The 20,442-nt window shown below is 42.0% G+C and overlaps 1 protein-coding gene across 1 annotated transcript in view; it reads right to left on the reverse strand.

The window, feature by feature from the left end:
• The window catches only part of ATP1B3 (ATPase Na+/K+ transporting subunit beta 3), a 44,372-nt gene that overhangs the window by 5,966 nt on the left and 17,964 nt on the right, over window positions 1-20,442 (reverse strand). Inside the window, exons 2-5 of the mRNA XM_006027278.3 lie at window positions 18,434-18,562; window positions 13,065-13,172; window positions 3,515-3,702; window positions 2,159-2,209 (exon numbers count right to left, since the gene is read on the reverse strand). Of these exons, the coding sequence (XP_006027340.2) occupies window positions 2,159-2,209; window positions 3,515-3,702; window positions 13,065-13,172; window positions 18,434-18,562 (476 nt within the window). The remainder of the gene's footprint in view (window positions 1-2,158; window positions 2,210-3,514; window positions 3,703-13,064; window positions 13,173-18,433; window positions 18,563-20,442) is intronic.

The raw sequence follows: 20,442 nt of genomic DNA on the forward strand, positions 1-20,442 counted from the left end.
GGGGGGTGGTGCACGCCTGCACGCAGGAAGGGAATCCCTGTTGCCACTGCCACTGTTCCTTGGTGACCCAGATATGGGGGAAGTCCCAGCCCCAAAGCCACTTCTGGCCCACTCCAGCCACAGACGTCAATGAGCCAGGCTCAGCCAGCACCAGCAACGGCAGTGGCACACAAGTTTCTCCTTCCAGCCCCAGCTCCATGCCTGGCTAACTCCCCACAGCGCCCTCTCCCCCCTGGTGTTTCCCGCTGTCCAGGAGCAGGTATAAGGAGGAACCCAAGTGTTGCTGCTGCACCTGGGTAAACTCAGCTCCCCGGACAGCTGCCTATGGCTGGAGCAGGGCAGAGGGGGGCTCTCAGGCTCCCCACTTGCTTGTGTCAACAGTGGTAGCAGGGGGTGTGTTCCTCCTCCTAGCAATTGCTCCTGGCTATCAGGAAAAACAGCAGGGGAGTGGAAAGAAGAAAGACAGGAAGCTCCTGTAGTAACCTGTATAGCTGCAACAGCTCTGGGGCTCCCTTCACAACTGGCAACAGAAGGGGAGAGTGTGTGCATCTGTGCATGCCCCCCACCTCTACTGATAGTTACTCTTCAGCTCTGGCACATCTTCTGGAAGTACTGTACAACCTTTTTATCTGGACAGACATTTAAGAAGCAAAGCTAAGTTGGGGTATTGGTTATGTGTCTCTGTTATACATCTTATTTTAGTATTGAGTCTGGTTTTATGAATTAATTTTTCCTCTTACTGTAATCTGCCCCAAGCCTTTGTTGGGAAGGGCAGTATATAAATCTAACATAAATGGCTTCAAAAATAAAATTCTCTCTTTGCCAACTACAAGTCTCATATACAGGTGTGCAATCTTCTGTATATCTAAGGAAGAGTAATGTTTACAAAACTAGAAAAAAAAAAGGCAGAACAATTAGAAGTTTTATCCATAAAACTTAAAAAGATTTAAGGAAGAACTTCTTCTCTGTAAGGGTCAACAGAATCTGGAACACACTCCCAGCAGAGGTGGTGCAGTCACCATCCTTGGAGGTGTTCAAGAGGAGGCTGGACAGGCACCTTGTTGAGCTTGTCTGAGCCCAATAACTTCCTGTCCATGGCAGGGGACTTGACTTGATGAACTTATAGGTCCCTTCCAGTTCTACAATATGAATGCCCTGGTACTAAAACTCCCCCCATTAAGAACTCACATCTAGCATTAAGAAACGTTATTACCTCAAAAAGATTACTGGATAAAGACAGTGGATACCTACAAAATAGGCTGTTAGCTGTCCCTGACAGTAGGAGGGGAAAATATAATGCGCCATTAGGTCAAAAGAGGTGGTGGTCTCATTAAAAAAGCAGATGACCCCACAGACACCCCTTCAAATGTCTTTTACACATACATTAACAGCAGCAGTTTTTCTAAAGCACACTAAAGAAAAGGGAACTACAGAATAAGACTTTTAAAAAATAGACCTCAAAGAAGCTTAGGAAACTGGTAGGTAGGTGGACATTTTTGGAAAGAAATCTAATGGATAAAAGGAGTGCAATGTAGTTAGCAGTTGCTGCCATCATAAATATACAACAGCTAAATAAATCAAGGACTTGTCCTGTATGAAGTAAACACTTGGAACACATTTGAAGGCATGCAGTAAACTTAAATGGATTTGATTTTATAAAGTTCTCATACTTTAAGAAGAATGTTATTCTGAAAATTAATTCTGAAACTCCACACTGCAAATTTATCTTACCCATCATTTATATAACTAAGACGCAGCATGCAGAAAAAAAAAATAAAATATTGGTTATGAAATGGGAAAACAAAATTCAACTTGCACTACAGTAAGACACAAAAACTGAAATTTTAATGGTAAGTTACATGTATGCTTTTGTTCTCTGCTTTAATCTGAAAAATCAAAGAGCTCTATCAAGTCTTAATGCCATGAAACACAAACAGGAACCTTTTTGAACAAGCAGTCTCTTTATGAAAAATGTATTAAATATACTAAAATGCTAACCTACACATACAAACACATCCAATAAAAGAAATCAAAAGGGAGGACTTGAGTTTAAGAAAAAATCCATGATTTTTATTTTTAGCGTTTATGCTTTTCACTCCTTTTTGAAAAGGAAGGGGAAAAAAAGTAACCATATACCTATCTTGTGTTCCAAACTCACCTTAGAAAAGCACTGTATATATGGTTCTCCTTCGGGCTTCAATCCGATTATCTGAAACACAGAAAGGAAAAAAAAAATTTGTTTATGGAAACCTGCCCTGTTTCAGTTATGTAAGCTGAATATATTTGCAGTGTGATAAATAGTATTATTGTGTAATGTGTATATATCTGAACATATTTATTAACTGTGCTCAGTTTATACACAAAGCAGTCACCAAATTCCAGCTCTGCAGCCCCTGTAAAATTCACGACCACATCAAAATTGCATTTTCCCCCCCCAACTAAAATAGTGCCAAAAGATTCTTGGAGGTTAAATCAGACCCTCCATTTCACTTATGCTGTGCCATTTACTGTAGATGGGCAGGCAAAAGTGCAACTGTTTATAACAGGGGTGGACAATTATTTTGGGCGGAGGGCCATTTACTGTTTTGGCAAGCTATGGAGGGCCACATGATAGGCAGCCAGGGGCAGATAAATATTAATTTTCTAATTTTTTTAGGGTCCCTGTGGGCTGGATAGAACGGCCTGGCAGGCCGCATCCGGCCCCGAGGACACATTTTGCCCACCCCTGGTTTAGAACTTAGTAAAGAATTCTGATGAAGCATGATGAGAAATTGAATTCTCTGTCTACTCTTTAAATTGTATTGGTCCTACAGAAGAAAAAACAGCAGCAGCAAAAAAAAAAAACAACAAAACAAAAGACCTGAAACCCCTATTTTCTTGTTAAAGAAAATAATTGAATACACACAAATTTGTTGAACGAGAGCCCCATTTTAAACAAGATTAGAAGCAATATCCAAAATACACAACTATTCCTCGAAATAGGTCTAATAGCCACAGTTACCAGGAACTCTTTACTTCAAATTATGCATGTAATGCTATAAGTTAATCCATGGGGTACATAAAAAACAACCAACTATGACATATGCATTCAATTACTGGCAAGTAAAATACCCGTTTACCTACCTACTTGGTATTCAACACAATTTAAGAGTTTAAGTATATACCATTACATATCTCCGACTCAAATGCATTTTAGTATTGTACACAAATTGTATTTTACTTTGAGCTTTTGTAAAGCCTGCTAGAAAGAACAGTGGGCATAGCACCATCCTGGGATTTCAGGAATTTTGACTATGGCAAACAAAGAATTAGGGATTTAAGAACTTCATAAGCACCTGTCCATCCTCCAATTCAGTTATTTTAGTAAATGACATGTACTTCATAATACAGAAATTGCAATAAACAGACAGGAGAGGGAATCTGGCCATTCTCAGCAGTAGGTTTTTGTTTTGTTCTTTTAAATATGTGGGGAAAGTAAAATTTAAAACTTGAGACAACCAGTCTATGCACTTACTCTATTCATTTTCACAAGTACACATGGAGTTCCTTTAGCATAGCCAAAATTCTCATCTTCAAGTCCAGAGCACGGTCCAAGCTGAGTACGATTAAATCGACATGCCTTTTTACCAAGATCCTCCTTCTGCTCAAACGGTTGTCCTGAAGTACATACTATGTTTCTGGATTGTTTTGAGTCATTATATGCTATTTAAAAAAAAATAAATAAAAATTATATATTCTACAGAAACAAAATGCCAAACAACAAGCTACTTCAAGGTCTTAAGACTTTATTAGCTTCAATGTACAAAACACTACATAGTTTCATAGTTGTTAGGGGCTGGAAGGGACCTTACAGATCATTGGGTCCAGCACCCATGCATGTGGGCAGGAAAGACTGCTGGGATCAGGTGACCCCAGCAAGATGGGTGTCAAGATGCATTTTGAAGATCACCAGGGTGGATGACTACCACCTCTGAGGGGAGCCTGTTCCAGACCCTCAGCACTCAACTACACATTGATGCCTACGCAGTTGGATGGGTAAAAACATTGGCTGATGGGGTGCACCCAGAGTAGTGGTGGACAGGTTGTACTCAACTTGGCAAGATGCAAGCAGTGGGGTACCCCAGGGCTCGGTCCTCAGGCCCGCACTGTTTAACATCTTCATCAGCGACTTGGACGAGGGGGTGGAAAGCACGCTGTCCAAGTTTGCTGATGACACTAAGATATGGGGCGAGGTGGACACACTTGAAGGGAGAGAGAGGCTGCAAATAGATTTAGACAGACTACAAAAGTGGGCAGACGAAAATCAGATGGGGTTCAGTGTAGACAAATGCAGGGTGCTGCACCTTGGGAGAAGGAATCCACAGCATACATACAGGCTGGGGAGTTCGCTTCTTGAAAGCACAGAGGCGGAAAGGGATCTTGTCATTATTGACTCCAAGATGAACATGAGTCGCCAATGCCAGACTGCAAGGTCAGCCATACCTTGTCATGCAACCAAAGGTGCATCTCAAGCCAGTCCAGAGAGGTGATACTCCCCCTCTCTGCGACTTTGGTCAGGCCGCATTTGGAGTACTGCGTCCAGTACTGGGCACCGTGGCCAGCCCGGAGAGGATTCAGAGGAGGGCCACCCACTTGGTGAGAGGGCAGCAGGACAGGCCCTATGAGGAGAGACCGAGGGACCTGAACCTGTTCAGCCTCAGCAAGAAGAGGCTGAGGGGGGACCTGGCGGCTGCCTACAAACTCATCAGGGGAGATCAACAAATAGGTAGAGCCCTTTTCTCCCCAGTACATTCAGGTCCCTCCTGACCCTAGCTACTATGAAACTTGAAAAAAGTTTTTCCCTTATGTCTAGCCTGAAGCGATCCTCAAATCAGCTTGTGGCCATTATTTCTTGTCCTCCCCTGCGAGGTCATAGTGAACAGATGCTCCCCCAGGCCCTGATGTATGCCCTTGATACATTTTTAGGCTGCCACCAAGTCCCCTCCGAGTCTTCTCTTCTCCAGGCTAAACAGTCCCAAGTCTTTCAGCCTCTCCTCATAGGACCTGGATTCTAGGCCTCTCATCATGCGTGTGGCCCTCTCGAGCTTCTCCACCATCGTTCCTGAAGTGCAGCATCCAGAACTGGACAGAGAACTCCACCTGCGACCTCACCAAGGCCAAGTAGAGAGGGAGGATGACACTCTTAGCCTTGCTTGAGATGCCTTGGTAGATGCATGCCAGTGTTTGATTAGCTCTGCCAGCTACAGCATCACATGGAGGCTCATGTTCATTTTGTTGTCTATCACAAAACCCAGGTCTCATTCAGATGTGGTGCTAGCAAGTGTAGCACTGCTGAGCCTGCAAGTGTGTTGTGGATTCTCTCTCCCCATATGGAGCACTTTACAGTTCTCTGTATTAGATGACATCTGGTTGAGGTCCGCCCACCTCATGAGCCAGCATATTTACTGCTGACTTAAAAGGCAAATTAAAATTTGGTTTTGTTAGTTCAATAGCAAATCTGAACTACAGTGGACTTCAAGAATAGCATATTACATTTGTTTCCAGAATATACTGCAACCTTTTTACAAGCTTTCTACCCTCTCTTTATATGCAAGATAGAAAAAGGGCTGCATGTAAAGTAGTGAAATTGAATAAGCATGCAATGGGGCTTCTCTGCCCCAAATTTCTAACAGTATAAGCAAAACAAGACTTTAAAATAAAAGAATACAGGTAACTTAACACTGATGTGGAGGGTGCCTCTAGAGAGTGGGGGATTAAAAATCAAAGTCTAGCACAACCACAGCCCTAATTTCCAACTGAGGAAACAAGGAAAAAAAACGTACTTTAAATCTTATTTATTCTCATTGCTTTCGACATTTTTGCAAGATAATGTTAGGATGAACAATTTTACATAAAGCACAGCCTAAAAAAACCAATATAAATTTATAAAGCTTTCAGCTTGAAAATAAGAAAATAATTTTTCAGATATGCACAGTAGCAAAACCTATCTTGAGGTGTATTGTTATTAACAGGCAGAGTCAGCAATTTACATGTATTAAGTTGGACTTCAAATTACTTCCCAAGCCCCTTCATTTCAAATCACAATATCAGTACTGTCAGATGTGCACTGAAAGCAGAAAAACCTAAGAGAAAGTAAAGTACATAAATCAGATGGTCACGAAAAGCTTATCTACAAATAAGCAATGTGCCATCTTCACCACCACTCAAAAAAACAGGTGTACCCTGAGCAGATGTAGTTTTGTCCCCATGTTATGGTACACGTCTTGCAACTACTGTCTTATAGAAGCAGATAAAATCACAAGATACAAAAAACTCTTCCTGGGACTTGACACCACTGGCGACAGAAAAATGCAGTTCTCATATGCTTTAGAAGACTAGCACAACTACTGGCAAAAAGGAGACACTGTAGAAAACAGAAATATACCAATAGCCTCTAACCTGCTAAATTGCTGAAAATATGAAATGCTCTAGGAGCAATATCTAAAATAGGTGACCATGGAACCAGATTTTGAAAGATGCATGTATTTCTGCATACAAATCACAGAAATTTACAAAAAGTTTCCCCGAGGTTGGATATATGCTATAGCTTTGCATGTCTTAATGTTGTCAGATGTGAACACAGTCTCAACCAGCACTTACTTCTTGCCATTAAAACATGTGACTGAATAGTTACATTTGCGCAAAGACACTGGGACCGGGCAGCTCAAAATAAAAGACTGCAAGATTCAAGCATAGGTCAAGACCTCCATGTTACGGAATCTGACTCAGAGTAACTGACAAAAGAGAAACTTAAGTGAGGAGGCCTAAATGGTAACCAAACTGTAAAAATAAAACAAAATAAAATAAACTACTGCTGCAGTTGATAAAGATTAAAGAAGCGTACAAACCAATCTGTCAAAGGTTACCCTGATAGCAAGGAAACACCATTATGAAAGTTTCATTCTAACACAAGGAAGAGGTATTAAAAAAGTCTTTAAGACCAGCAAGTCTCTCTCCTGGAACTATCATGTACTAGGAGAAAGATCCTTTTAGGACTCTTGGGTCCTTAGCCCAACCCTGACACAAAGAAGTCCCTCAAATTATTCCTCACTGGTAGGACACAGTATGCAGAATTCTTAGCACCAGGAGCTCCCTAGAAAAGCAATTCTTAACCAAGGTGCCATGAGATTCTTGTAAAGGTGCAATAAAATATTAGCACTGTTAGGTGTGCAAATACCTACACAATTCACTAGATAACCTAATAGACTTTAAAATAGGAATTCATAGTGTTAAAAATATTCTGACCTGTTGGGGTCTGAGGTCTCTACAGCAAAAAAGAACTGATCTATTTTTTGATTATGGAAAATTAAGGAGTAAGCCAACAACTACTATTTTCCTAGGCATGCCTTGAGTTTAAGCTTGAGAAAACATTGCCTCTGATAAACCAGCTGACTACCATCAAAGCTCCCTCTAAGGTGTGCGTGTGCGCAGCTGCGCACAACTTAAAGTGTGACCATGCACCAGGAGAGGTTGGGGCAGGAGCCTGGCGTGGGCTCCGCTGGCTCCGGGGAAGCGCTCCGCTCCCCCGCAACAGGGCTGGGGAGTGGAGCACTTCCGCAGAGCCCGCGCCTGCCCCAGCCTCTGGCCTCCAGGCCCCAGTGATAAGTGTTCCACACCAGATTGAGGTGGCGTGCTCACGGACCGCTACTCCTTAGAGGGAACATTGACTACCATCACAGAGAATGAGTCCAAGTTCTCAGTGACAAGAACTCAGCATAAGGTATCCCAAGATGCCATTCAACTCCTTTGGATTTCTTTCCTATAGCTACAAGTCCTTTGTCCATTTTTATAAATATATGCTGCCACAACAAGAGTACAGTTCAAAGCCTACAATTTTTGCCTCTGCTATCAAAGAAAAAGAAACCCATAGTGCAAAGGAGAACCTCTAGGGAGTCACAGAGCTAGAAATAGAGTTGAACCAAAATAAATTTGATAAAGATCTTTGCAAGAATTATCAAAACATCCTAACACCAGCTAATAAAAGAAAATATATTGTCTTTAAGTGCTGCAACCAATAGAGGTACTGCACACTACTGAGTTTCTGCTTGCTGCCTATGGTCAAGGAAGTGGAGACAGAACAGAGCCAACTATCAGCAAGTGAGAAGGGATGGGGAAAAAGGAATCAAGTAGGGGAAAAAAGATGTGAGTAAATGCAACTGATGAAGGGACAAAACAAAATGGGAAGAGTGGAAGAGTAAGTGATCACTATTACCTTCTTACAGAACTTATAGTACTAAGGGTGACAAACTATATGATCATTTATCTCAGTGCGCCCTTGTTACAAAGGCTAATAGCATACTGGACTGCATTGGTAGGTGTGCTGCCAGCAGGTCAAGGGAAGTGATTATTCCACTCCATTAGTTAGAATATATCGTTTAGAGAAGACAGAGGGGATTTAATAGCAGCCTTTAACTACCTGAAGTGGGGTTCCAAAGAGAATGAAACTAAACTGTTCTCAGTGGTGACAGATGACAGAACAAGAGGCAACAGTCTCAAGTTGCAGCAAGGGAAGTTAGGCTAGATATTAGGAAGATTTTTCTCACTAGGAGGGTAGTAAAAACACTGGAATAGGTTTACCCAGAGAGGTGGTGGAATCTCCATCCTTGGAAGTTTTCAAGACCTGGCTACACAAAACCTTGGCTGGGATGATCTAGTTAGTGATGGTCCCGAGTTGAGCAGGGGGTCAGGTTAGGCTAGATGACCTCCAGAGGTCCCTTCCAACCCTAATTTTATATGATTCTATATTTATATGTAAGCAATTGCTATCATAGAGACCACAGAAAAGTAAGACTGGAAGGGACCTCTGGAGGTCACATAGTTTAAATTCCTGACTGAGGCAGAATCAATCCCAACCAAACCAAATATTTGCCTAATGTATTGCTACAACTACCCAGGTAACCCTGTCACATAACCATAAAGCACATCATCTGAACTTGCCACAGGTAAAGCAGGGGGACAATAGTGGACAATGTCATCCTACTATAGGGCTTGTTAAAATATGGTCAAGCGATCTAAAGACCGCCATGTCCGGTGCTACAGAAGAAGGGAAAAAAGCCCTCAGTCAATGCCAATCTAACTAGGGGGTAAAATTCCTTCCTGGCACCAAATGTGGCCAGTATGTCTCACCCTTCTGCTCAGGTCAATCTAACTAGGAATCTCCAGGTTTTAGTCCTAGCAGGACACCCCATTTAAAATCCAGCCAAGCTCTGAATCAGGGGAAATACCCATAGTAGAGAGTAGGCGTAGTTACTCCCAGATTATCTCTGGCCAACGCTTATCCAATCTCTTCCTGAAGACTGGAAGTTGCGGAAACTCCATCCTTGGAGAAGGCAGTCTATTCAACTGCCTCAGTGAAGCAGCTTTTCCTGATAACCAACCTAAACATACTTTGTTGCAACTTCGAGCCACTGGTCCACATCCTCTCCAGCTCTCTACAGCAAAAGAGAAAAGGTGTTCTCCCTCATTTTTCTGGCACCCTTCAGTTATTTGAAGACGGCCATCATATTTCCTCTTAAGTAAGTGTAACATGATTATTTACTTCAGCCTCTCTCCATGTATAGCTTGCCTTCCAATCCCTTTTATTATTTTTGTCCTCTTCTGGACCCTAATTTCTCCACATTTTTTAAAATGTGTAGCCCAAAACTGCAAATTATTCTAGATTAGGACTACCGACTACCATGTAGAGAGGCACTATCACCCTCATGTCTTGCACTGAATATTCCTATTGATGTAGCCCCAAAATTTGATTTACACTTTTTGTGGCTGCATTACACTGCAAACTCATATCGAGTCTGTGATCCACTAAGACTCCTAGATCCTTTTCCATAGAGCTGTCACTCAGCCACATGCCACTTGTTCTGTATTTCTGTTGCAATTACCACAAGAATATTACACGATTGCAAATTAGACAAAGTGATCCATAAAACACATGGTTTTTATGAAGTTTTGAGAATTTCTGCTCCTGTGACAAATTGTTTTCTACCCTCTTTTTGTGAAATATGCTTCAAGCTTTGGTGCTGCTCAGAAGTTCCATCATGACTAAATTTATTCCAACCCCCCCCCCAAAAAAAACAAAGCACAGGACTAAAATATACAGAAGTTGTAATTTTTTTTTTTTTTTTGGTTTTAAGATGTAGTGGATGGAAAGAGCTCTGTGAAACACCGAGTCTGAAAAATTAAACTACAACAAGCATCATGCTGTAGGACAGGTGTTACATCTGTAACAGAAAAAATACCTTCCTCCCAGCAGAAAAAGCTAGCAAACAGATAGATGTTCAAAGGACTTTCTATGAAAGTGAACTGGCTCTGCTCCCCCCTTGCCCCCCGCAAAAAACAACAACAAAACCAAAACAAAACAACAATCACATCCAGCCAGGACAGTTTGAACAGCAATATGTTTATCTTCTGAAGCTCTCCAGTACTCTCAGTCCTCCACTCCCTCCCCCCTCCCCATTCACAGCTACAGTTCTAAGCATGTTCATAAAGCTTCACTATGGCCACACATGTCCTTGCGTGCAGTTAAACATCTGTATAAAAGTCCCCAGGAGTGTGATCTCCAAAAGATATGCCTAGTAAGACCAGGGGAATGGCCCTCTCACTTTTAGTTCAGTAACTTAGAAGTAAGGCTATTCCCTCAACAAGTGCAAAACCCAAGTTCTAAGGTCTCCCACAACAAGAGGGTCCATGAAGTTGCATCTTCTGCTTCCCTGCAATGTGCTTAGCCATTAGGCCCTGGGTTACACATTTCCCAAAGCACCTTCCCGCTGTCCCTTTAAAGCTGGTCCACTGGGCAGGATGAAAACAAGCCAGAGGGAACATGTCTTGAGTGAGATGTGCACTGTCCTGCAAGAAAGTGGCCCAGATTCTCACCCCTGTTCCTGTCAAATGGCTTTTCTGCACTTTACTTTCAATACTCATAGAATAAAATGAATCAACAGCAGTGGGCTGGGTGCTAAACCTTTTGGGTGCTTGCTCAGTCTCCTGCCCCACTTTAGAGCATGGACTTGAAGTATGGGCACATACACATTTGGCCAAGTTAAAAGACTTTGAAAATTAGTTTGCACGTGCTCTACTGAGATGTCTCAGATTTAAGTGATTAAAGGCCCCACAGATTGTGTTTGCACTGAGCATCATAATACAGGGCAGAACAGAACTTTCCTTGCACTTGCAGCTGTGGGTTATGACAAATCCCAACCTGGGAAAATAAAACTGAAAACAAGAAACTTGTCTTTATTATGGTCTCAGAAGGCCCTGGTGACCCACAAAGCACGAAAGCAGCAGCAACCCAAGTCAGCTGCAGAGAGGACAAAAAAAGGGAGAAGGAAGAGAAGCAGCTGAGACAGTAGGACCCGAGGCAAGGAAGATGCAAGTGACTGGGAGTTAGAGTATGGAAGGCACTGGGACAGAGACCAGGAAGGGAAATGGGAAGAGAGGGTAGTGAAACAGTACTGCTCCATTGCAGAGACAAAGATCATATAAGGCAAGAAGCAGGTAGGGTAGGAATGGGGAGAAGCAGCATGGTGCTCTCCAGTGATAAGCCAGAACCCTTGCACTGATTGCCCAGAAACTGAGACAAAATGAAAGGGCAAAAGTGGGTGCCAACACTGAGGTAAAAGGGGGGCGGGGGACAACAGGACTACATAGATGAAGACAAGAGAAAATGGGATGAGGAGTAAAGAGTGGGGAAAAAGATAAGACTTGGGATAAGGGAAGGTTAGCAAGGACCCGCTCATTTACATGCAAAAATGGTCTACTCTGAGAACAAATTAAGTAGTATATTGAAAAGACTTAAGAGGAACTCCAGCTTCATTTGTGGCAGAAGCAGGAGAGGGGAGTTTGGTCTTAGGCACTTCAAACTGGGCACACAGAATTAGCAGCTATTTGTAACATCGATGTCTGTATAGCTACTCTCCATCTGCAACCAAAGTACCAAAGTTTCATTTGACAGGTATGTTGCAAAAATAAAAAAAATAATACAGTATTTGTAAATCGATACCGTGACAAATAATACAGACTATCTTCAAAGGGGGGGGGGAAAAAAACCAGCTCACTTCAGAACATGGAACAAGAGCATCAAAGTAGTGTTTATTAAGTGAGCGCTGCCCTCCTCCTGTGCACTGAAGAAAACAGTCATCCTGTGACAAAAACATTATTAAGTCATGTAATTCAATAAAGTGTCAAGATGTGTTTTGTGCCCATTATATCTTTGCTATGTCATGAAGTGAGTGCTTGACTTAGCAGCCTTTACTTTTTTTCAACTTAAGCTCTACTCGTATGCCCATATTACCTAAAAAACAGAAACCAGTGCAGTCAATACCTTGAACAAGCTTACAGTAACTGCCCTTTCTTTATCCACCTCACCTGACATTACCTTCCCTCACCATGTTCCAACTTTGATTGCAATTTTGTGTCAAGATTTATATGCCTATATCATGTACCACTGTGACACTGAAATAATGTGTACTACTTATGCAGTGTTTGTACACACCTATTTTTTTTAAACCAGCTTAAACTCACTTTTGAATTCTTGTTGCTATATCAGGCAATTTCTCCCTTGCTTGTGCAACCATAGATTTTTCTTTTATTGAAACTGAAAAAGGTGATATGAAATTCAGATATTTGGAAGCCTTATTTTCAAAATCACAAGTGACATGTGATCAGTGCACAAAGTAGGCCACCAGAATTCAAAACATTTGGATTCTATTACTAGCTTGCTACTGGGATACTTGGACAAGTCACCCCTCTTTGTTACTTAGCTTTCTCATCTGTAGAAGGGAATAATGATACTTATTTCCTTTGTAAAGCACTTGGATTTTATTGATAAATACCACCAAAATCTATTAGAAGCACATAGTAACAGTCCAAGAACTAACTTCAAAACAAAACTTACCTAACTTTGTAGCAGACAAAAGGAAAATAGGTTTTACAGTAAGTATGCCCTAAAAGAAGAATATTTTGAGCAGCTTTACTGTAGTTACAAATGTTTTAATTAAAACATTAAACAACAATAGAACATTTGCACTTACATGCAAGAAAATTTCTAAGTGAAGCAGTGTACGTCTCATACGACCGAGAGTCAGACTTGTTAAAAGCAAATTCCAATGCAGTGACTGGCTTTGGTGAAATCATAAGTCCTTGAGAGAGAAAAAAGTGCAAGTAAGGAACTGAACAACTTTTCCCCTGACCTTTTTCCCCTGATACTTTTTAGAAAAGTATTTCTCAAATGATGAGTAGGATATACACTGGGATAATCCTTGATTACATGTCCTTAATTATTTTAATTACATAGGCATATATTGAAGGCAAAACAACAGACAGATATAGCAAATTGAGTTTTAAATGCTATCTAGCTATAATTTGTACAAAATATCAAAAAAAACCCAGAAGAAACATAACACTAAAATATTCAGTTAAAACACGCTATCAAAACCCAAATGATTGAACAGCAAAATTAGCAACTTAATTACTTGAAGCTTCCATTTAATAAGTTTATTGATTCCAGTTCGACATTGCGCTTCCCATTTCAAACACAAGTTTACCATGTATTCTTAGTGTAAATCACATTTTCAGTTTTACATAATAAAAACAAGTTCAACAAAACAGCCCACGATACACCATTCATGCCTTCAGTTTCTTTGCAGCAATGTGGCAACAAATCTGGCCATTCTTGTATACTCTTAATTCCATTATAAATTTGTTTCAAAGTAATGAGACAATTTTATTTTCCAGTTACTTCCTTTCTATGTTTGCAATATGCCAGTTTTAAAAGAAGTGGCTCAAAGCTGCAAACATTTAAAGCATGCTGTAATGGAAAAAGCTTTTTTTTTTTTTTTTTTTTTTTTTAAAACATACAAATTTTCATCTCAACAACAATTTTTCGTGTCTCTCTCTATCATGCATGGAGGTGCCTTAAAAGGTTCTCCAGCCCAACCTGAAAAAGCTAAGTGTTTCTTTCTGCCCTCTTACCACACACCAGAAGAAGTGCAGATGGCAGGGCTATTTCTTTAGTAGAACTAAAACATCTGATTTGTTGAGAAGAGTGTACTTTTTATTCACACTGTTTAAAGTTATTGTTTTGAGAAGGAATAAAAAATTGTTAAGAATTCATTATCCACTCACCCCATCTTTAGTTAAAGCTGAGAAAGGCCACACATCTGAAACACCCAAAAAGTTATTGGTAAAATGAAGAAACACTACACTAGACATTCCTGGTATTTGGGGGGTAGAGGGAACTCGTCCCAATTTTTTTGTAGGCCTCTTTATACAATATAAAAAGCAAAGAGGAACAGAAAAAAAAATCCTCCCCTCATCTGTAAATATAAAATATATATGTATACTACAAAGTTATTAAATAATTAAAAGATTTTTCAGAAATCACATAGAAAGTGCAACTAGAGAGAGAAACCTACCAAAGAACCACTTAATTGCCTGGAGGAACCTTGGGAAGGCACAGAAATTGGTACAGTGTAATTTGTTAAAAACAGAGAAAGTACTTACTTAGACAAGTTTTCTGACAAAAAATCTCCTTTGGATTTCATACTGCCCTTTTTTAAATGCACTTTGATTCAGTAATTTTTCTTAAGGCATTCACAAACGCACAGCTTGTGACCCCAGCACACTTTCCTGCCTAGGCAGGGGCGCAGACACCATGATCTGTTGAGGTCCCTTCTGACCCTAGCATCTATGAAACCTCTGAGCCCAGTACCCAATTTATTTTCTATCTGAATGCCAGCAGGACCAAATATAGGTCTACAGTCAGAATGGGATTTGTTGTTTGATAAACTGCCTTCTGCTTCACCGTTACCCTTTAACCTCCACAATGAATCAGGATGCCAAGAGATGTTATAAAGTTAACAAGACCCAAAAAGGACAGTCACATGTCAGAAGGAGTGCTAGATAGAGAAGCTGCATCCCAAGGACTTGCATAAAAACTCCCGAGTGCGTCTTGACTGCTATAAAGTGTACATCACGAGGGTGGCTGTCAAGTTCTCCAACCCACAACTACCACTTATCCATCCACATTTATCCTGTAGTGACTACTCCTCACAGATCAGGCATCTTCATGTCTATATCTAGTTATACCTATATACTATACATAAATACAAAGATGCCCAAGCTGCAAGGAGTAGTCATATAAAATTATGTTTATATTTGTCTAATTTTATTTTATTTATTCATTGGGGGCCTTTAAGAGGAGGCTGGATAGGCATCTGGCTAGGTTCATCTGACTCCAGCAACCTTTCCTGCCTAGGCAGGGGGTTGGACTCTATGATCTGTTGAGGTCCCTTCCGGACCTAGCATCTATGAATCTATGAAAAAAAATTATATAAACATCAGGGCCTAAGACAAAATTACATATGGCTAAGAGTGCCTGGATGAGAACCAAACATAAGCTAGGAGGGAGGGGCTGACTTAAAACAAGAATTTGTCTCAAGACCTGACATTTAGGAGAGCTGGGGGGAGGGGGGGGTGGCATGGCAGGCTAAGGCAAGCTAATGTAAATGTCTTAATGCAATGTAGTAAGGTTTAGGCTGAAAGGCAGTTTAGATATAGCCTCAGAGAACAGGACAGCAAGCTTCCTTCCAGACATAACTAGCCAAAAAACCTGTGTGATGGCAAATTTGGCTCCATGAGAGCAGTTTGGGGAGAATATTCAACAGGGAGCTCACCTAACTTGTAACAAGCCAAACTTCATGATCTGTTATTACTTCCAAATAGTAGATAAGCCAGATTTTTACAGTTGTCATGAACCGACTAGATGTCACATTCATTTTTATTTGACAGATATTGCTACATCCCAATGCACAATATAAATTAAATGATAATTAGAAGTCAGTTTGATTTTCGTAACATGGAAAATAAAACCCTTGACCTACACCATCCAAGTTTAGCGCATGGAATTTTATAAAATTAACATTTTCAGCCAGGAACATGATGTGCTGTACTGTGATTGGAAAAAGTGACAGTTTCATTTATATCTTTAATTATTCATAAAAAATGAATTGCTGTAAGAAACTTTTATTGCTATAAGTTAGAAAAGTATGTGAAATAAATTAAAATTAACATACCTGGTAAAACTTTGGGTACAACCTTAAAAGGCAAGTTTCATTGTTCAAAGAAAATAGGCACAGGCACAGACAAAGTGTCCTAAATAGCAAAAAAATAAGAGGCATGCAATGGGACCCATTTAAAAAATTTACCTTCCTTTATGCCCGTCCCAAAGGAAAAAAAATTCACAAAATGTTGGGATTATCACTATCACCACAGTATTCCATCAGAATATGGAACAGAATCTATGGTAAAAAAGCAAAGGCAGGAAGAGAAAGTTGTTCCAAAAAGACAACTCGCACTAGGTGGAGTGGATTTAGATCAGGGATGGGCAAAATACAGTCCGTGGGCTTCATCCAGCTGTCTGGATCTAGGTCTAGGCTTGGGGACAGCCCAGGCTGTGGCACATGCAGCTGGTCCTGTGCCCCCAGGCACATACGGCAGAGCTAGGGCAGCGCAGCTACTGGACTCGCTTTGTCTGCCCCAGTGGCAGCAGCAGCTCCTTCTGGCGGCTGCTACTGCCAGACCACGCCCTGTTGCCTGGGCACCTAGACCCGTCTGCCCTGCACCTGCCACTGGGGGCGGGACCCGTGTGGGTAGGGCATACTCGGTCGGGCGGATGGGATGGGGCTGTGGGCAGGCTGAGAGTAGTGTCCAGGAACAGGACAGCAGGACAGGGCCAAGATCATGGGGTGGGAACAGCATGGGGCTGGAGGCTGGGGCCCAGGGCCGAGTCACAAACTGGTCCCTGTACATCCCTGCGACAGGCGCTGGTTCCCTGTAAAGCAGTGTGCAGGGCACAGATCACGGCTCTGCCCTGGCCTCACGCTGTCAGGGCCCTATGCTCCCAGCCTAGGCCCTGCCCACCCATGGCCCCAACCCAGCTGCCTGGCCAAGCATGGAGCAGAGCCACTTAGGGAGTTTAGGTGAGCTACTGCAGGGGGAGGGGAATGGAGAGGTGGGTGCTGACCCAGCCTGCAACAGCTCATCAAAATACCCTAAGTGGCCCTTGAGCCCAAATAATTGCCCACTCCTGTATTTTTGAAAACCATCTAAAACATGTCATTTTTCCATCTTAAAACTATAGCATGTTCCAAAGAACTCTTTACCCCCTTACTAAAAGAGTGATAAAGGTGGGCCCCATATCTAACCAAACAGCTGTTTAGAACTCAAAACGCCCATCTATCTTGTGTCTTGGCCCTCAGACCTCAATATTACTCACAGACTAGCTCTACAGTCTAGATCAAATGCAATTATAAAATCACATACAACTGCAGCTAGCCTACATAGAGCTTGGACACTGCTAAGCACTTCTGATAAGAGTGAGCTCATGATTTTCAAAAGTTTCATATTAATCAAACAAGAACTAAACCTAGCTCAGGATGCAATTTTCTAAAGGACCACCCCCATCCCCACCCCCTCATACATAAACCCATCTGACTGCTTGCAATGTTTGTGGTAAGGTGGTTCAAGATTTTAAATCACATATACATTCTTCAGAAATTGTGCCTACAAGTCACATTAAGCTTCTTTGGCACAGAGAGAATATATAGTTTATAGCCACCTTCATGGGCAAATCAGGCTGCTACTTAAAACAAAGCAAGGTATTTTCATGACATATTCCACTTTAGTAAAATTCCCTTAGATTGAAGTTATTCTTATGTATATAACTCTGTATCACTCTATAACAGTTTGCATACTATTTTTCTAAATTAATTTATTTGAACCTCTACAGCATTAGAAATGAAAGACTAAAAATTCAGGCTGAATGGCCAAACAACATACCCAAAATTCTCTGCTCTGTTCTCAAGAGCAAAACTCTGAGACAGATGTCAAACTCAATACGTTATCCATAAGAGTTTTATTTTTCCAACAATAAACTGTTATTCCCACTATTAATTTAAAAAGCTGGTTCTTTTGAAGTACTAAAGGGCACTTGGTTTTTCACAAGCTGCACCCTGTTGTGTATAGCATCCCATTTTACAGTATCATTAGATACAGAGATAATTTCTACCCAATAAGCTCTTCTATAGCACTTTTTCAACTGTAGATTTCAGAGTGCTTTATGTAGGCAGTGAGCATCATTATCACCATTTACAGATAGAGGTGAACTGACCTTGAGCAAAGACACTTAACAGGCCAAAGGTTAGTAAATGGTGCCAAAGGCTACTGAATGAGCTTATACTGCAAGTCTACAATAAGAGAACAGCACATTCACTGTCAGAGTCCTTCTTTAAAGCTTAAGCAATTTAACTGGAGCATGTACTCAATCCTTAACATCGATCAGAAAACTTCATTCATCTAATCCTAATTTAAAATCCAAACACAGAGCTAAAAACATAGTTACCTGGACTGGAAATCCGATCACGATATTTGGGAATATCACTGCTCAGCGTCTGAAGCATAACCCACATTGTGAATGTAAAGAGTGCTGCCAGGAAGCCATAAAATACCAAGTAAAACAACAAGATTAAACCTGTAAAAGTTAAAAGAATTCAAAATCAACAAAATGTCTCTATTAAATTTAAACTAGATTCTAATTTTATTTTTGACAATTAGGACGAGAAGCCAAGGACTATAATCTGCATTGGAATCAAATTCCACGCATTCTTCTTACACACACACACACACACACAGTTAGTTCTTTGCTCATGAATCAGTAAAGAAACAAACTGAACTTAAGGAAGTCTCTTAGTATAATCATCATCATCATCCCACACAAGACAATATGCTGAACAATACGATGCAGTTTTTGCAAACAATATTTTCTGATGTACTACAGCAGTTCTTTCTGGAAGTCAGCTGTACTTGCCAAGTACAGTGTGTACATTAGTGCAACAGAGCTAGTACACTAGGTGCATCTAGAATCACTACCAGCATAGTCATGTATGAAGTAGTTAGAGGTACACTGATATAAAATCAGGCACATATCAGATCGACACTGACAAAAGGAAAATTAACATTATGAGCAATCAGCTTTTTTTGGCTGGCATAGCTGATAATGTCACCACTAAATGCTGCATGCATGCGCACAGTTGCAGCATGCACAGAGTCAGGAATGAAGCCAGGCAACTTGAAGAGTAGCGCTCAGCCAGTAAGCCTGCGGCACAGAAGAGGGGTGTGTGTGTGTGTGGTGGTGGGGGGCCCACAATGAGGGAAGGGACCGGGGCAGGGCTAAATGTTGCCCAGCCAGGGCAGTGGATGTGACCCCACTGGAACCGGCTCATCCCGGCAGCATGGGGGGAGGGGGTGGCTGTTCACTGCGCACACCCCTGGGGGAGGCATGGGGGGCATGTGCCCCCTCAGACTTGTGTGTGGGGCAAGGGTGGGCTGCCTGCTGTGGGCTCAGGGCCAGGGGCTACGCCAGCCTCTTCCCAGCAGGGGGGCTGAGCCAGGGCTGTGCTTAGAGTTGGTGACAACGCTGGGAGGGGGGCTACAGCAAATTTTGGGGTGGCTGTAGCCCACCCTGTAGCCATCCCTCCAAGCACCGCCATTTCAATTTAGGGAGAACTAAACTGAATTAAACCCCCGTGGCAAGTACAAGTAGCCATAGTGTCAGTTGGCTTGTAACGCAAGTTTTCACTGTGACGGGCATGTTTTGCTCCCTACTCAGCTGGAGCAGTAGGATGCAACCCCACATGCAGGCGCATGTGCTTGCAGCAGTAAAAAAGGTACCGGCATGAATTTGTCCTGCTACTTTCTGCTGCAGCACACACCCCTGCACGTGTTTTGGTGTGTGGCAAACTGCCCTTTTCCCATTCCTCCTGGCTCCCCGCATCCTTGAGGAGCCCGGGGGACAACTAAATCAATGGAGATTCTCTGGCTGGCAGCCAGAGTGTCTCCTGGGAAGACCAAGCCTCCGTATCTGCTAGCACATGCTCCTTTTGCATGTGCCATGCTGCTTTTTCTTTTTTTTACTACTTGGACGAGAAATTACCCCTGTGCTGCAAATCTGCAGTGTGTGGCACATTTTAACATATTCTAGGTGTAAAGTTTGTGGTGCCACAAACCGCACATGCCTGCACGTCTAGATGCGGCTGGGGAGTCCAGCAAGCTAGAATCATAGGGTGTTTTGCTTCCACTCCCTCCCCCGGGAGACTTTTGCTTGCTGGACTCTACTGCTTTAACTGAGCACGGAGCAGAATATGCCCCCGTCACAATTCCCATACTGCAGCATGGTGATGGACTGGCTCTGGGCAGTGTGGATCAGCCAGTCAGGTCTGCCCTGTACACTGCTGCCATCTGTCTCCAGGCAAACTAATGGAGCCTGCAGAGCACCCCAGGATGTGCGCACAGTAAGGGTGCAGCAATAAAGATTTTCTGGACCGATACTGATGGCCAATTATTAACAAGCCA

The sequence above is a fragment of the Alligator sinensis genome, unplaced genomic scaffold (genome assembly GCF_000455745.1).
Source record: "Alligator sinensis unplaced genomic scaffold, ASM45574v1 scaffold846_1, whole genome shotgun sequence".
Classification (NCBI taxonomy): domain Eukaryota; kingdom Metazoa; phylum Chordata; order Crocodylia; family Alligatoridae; genus Alligator; species Alligator sinensis.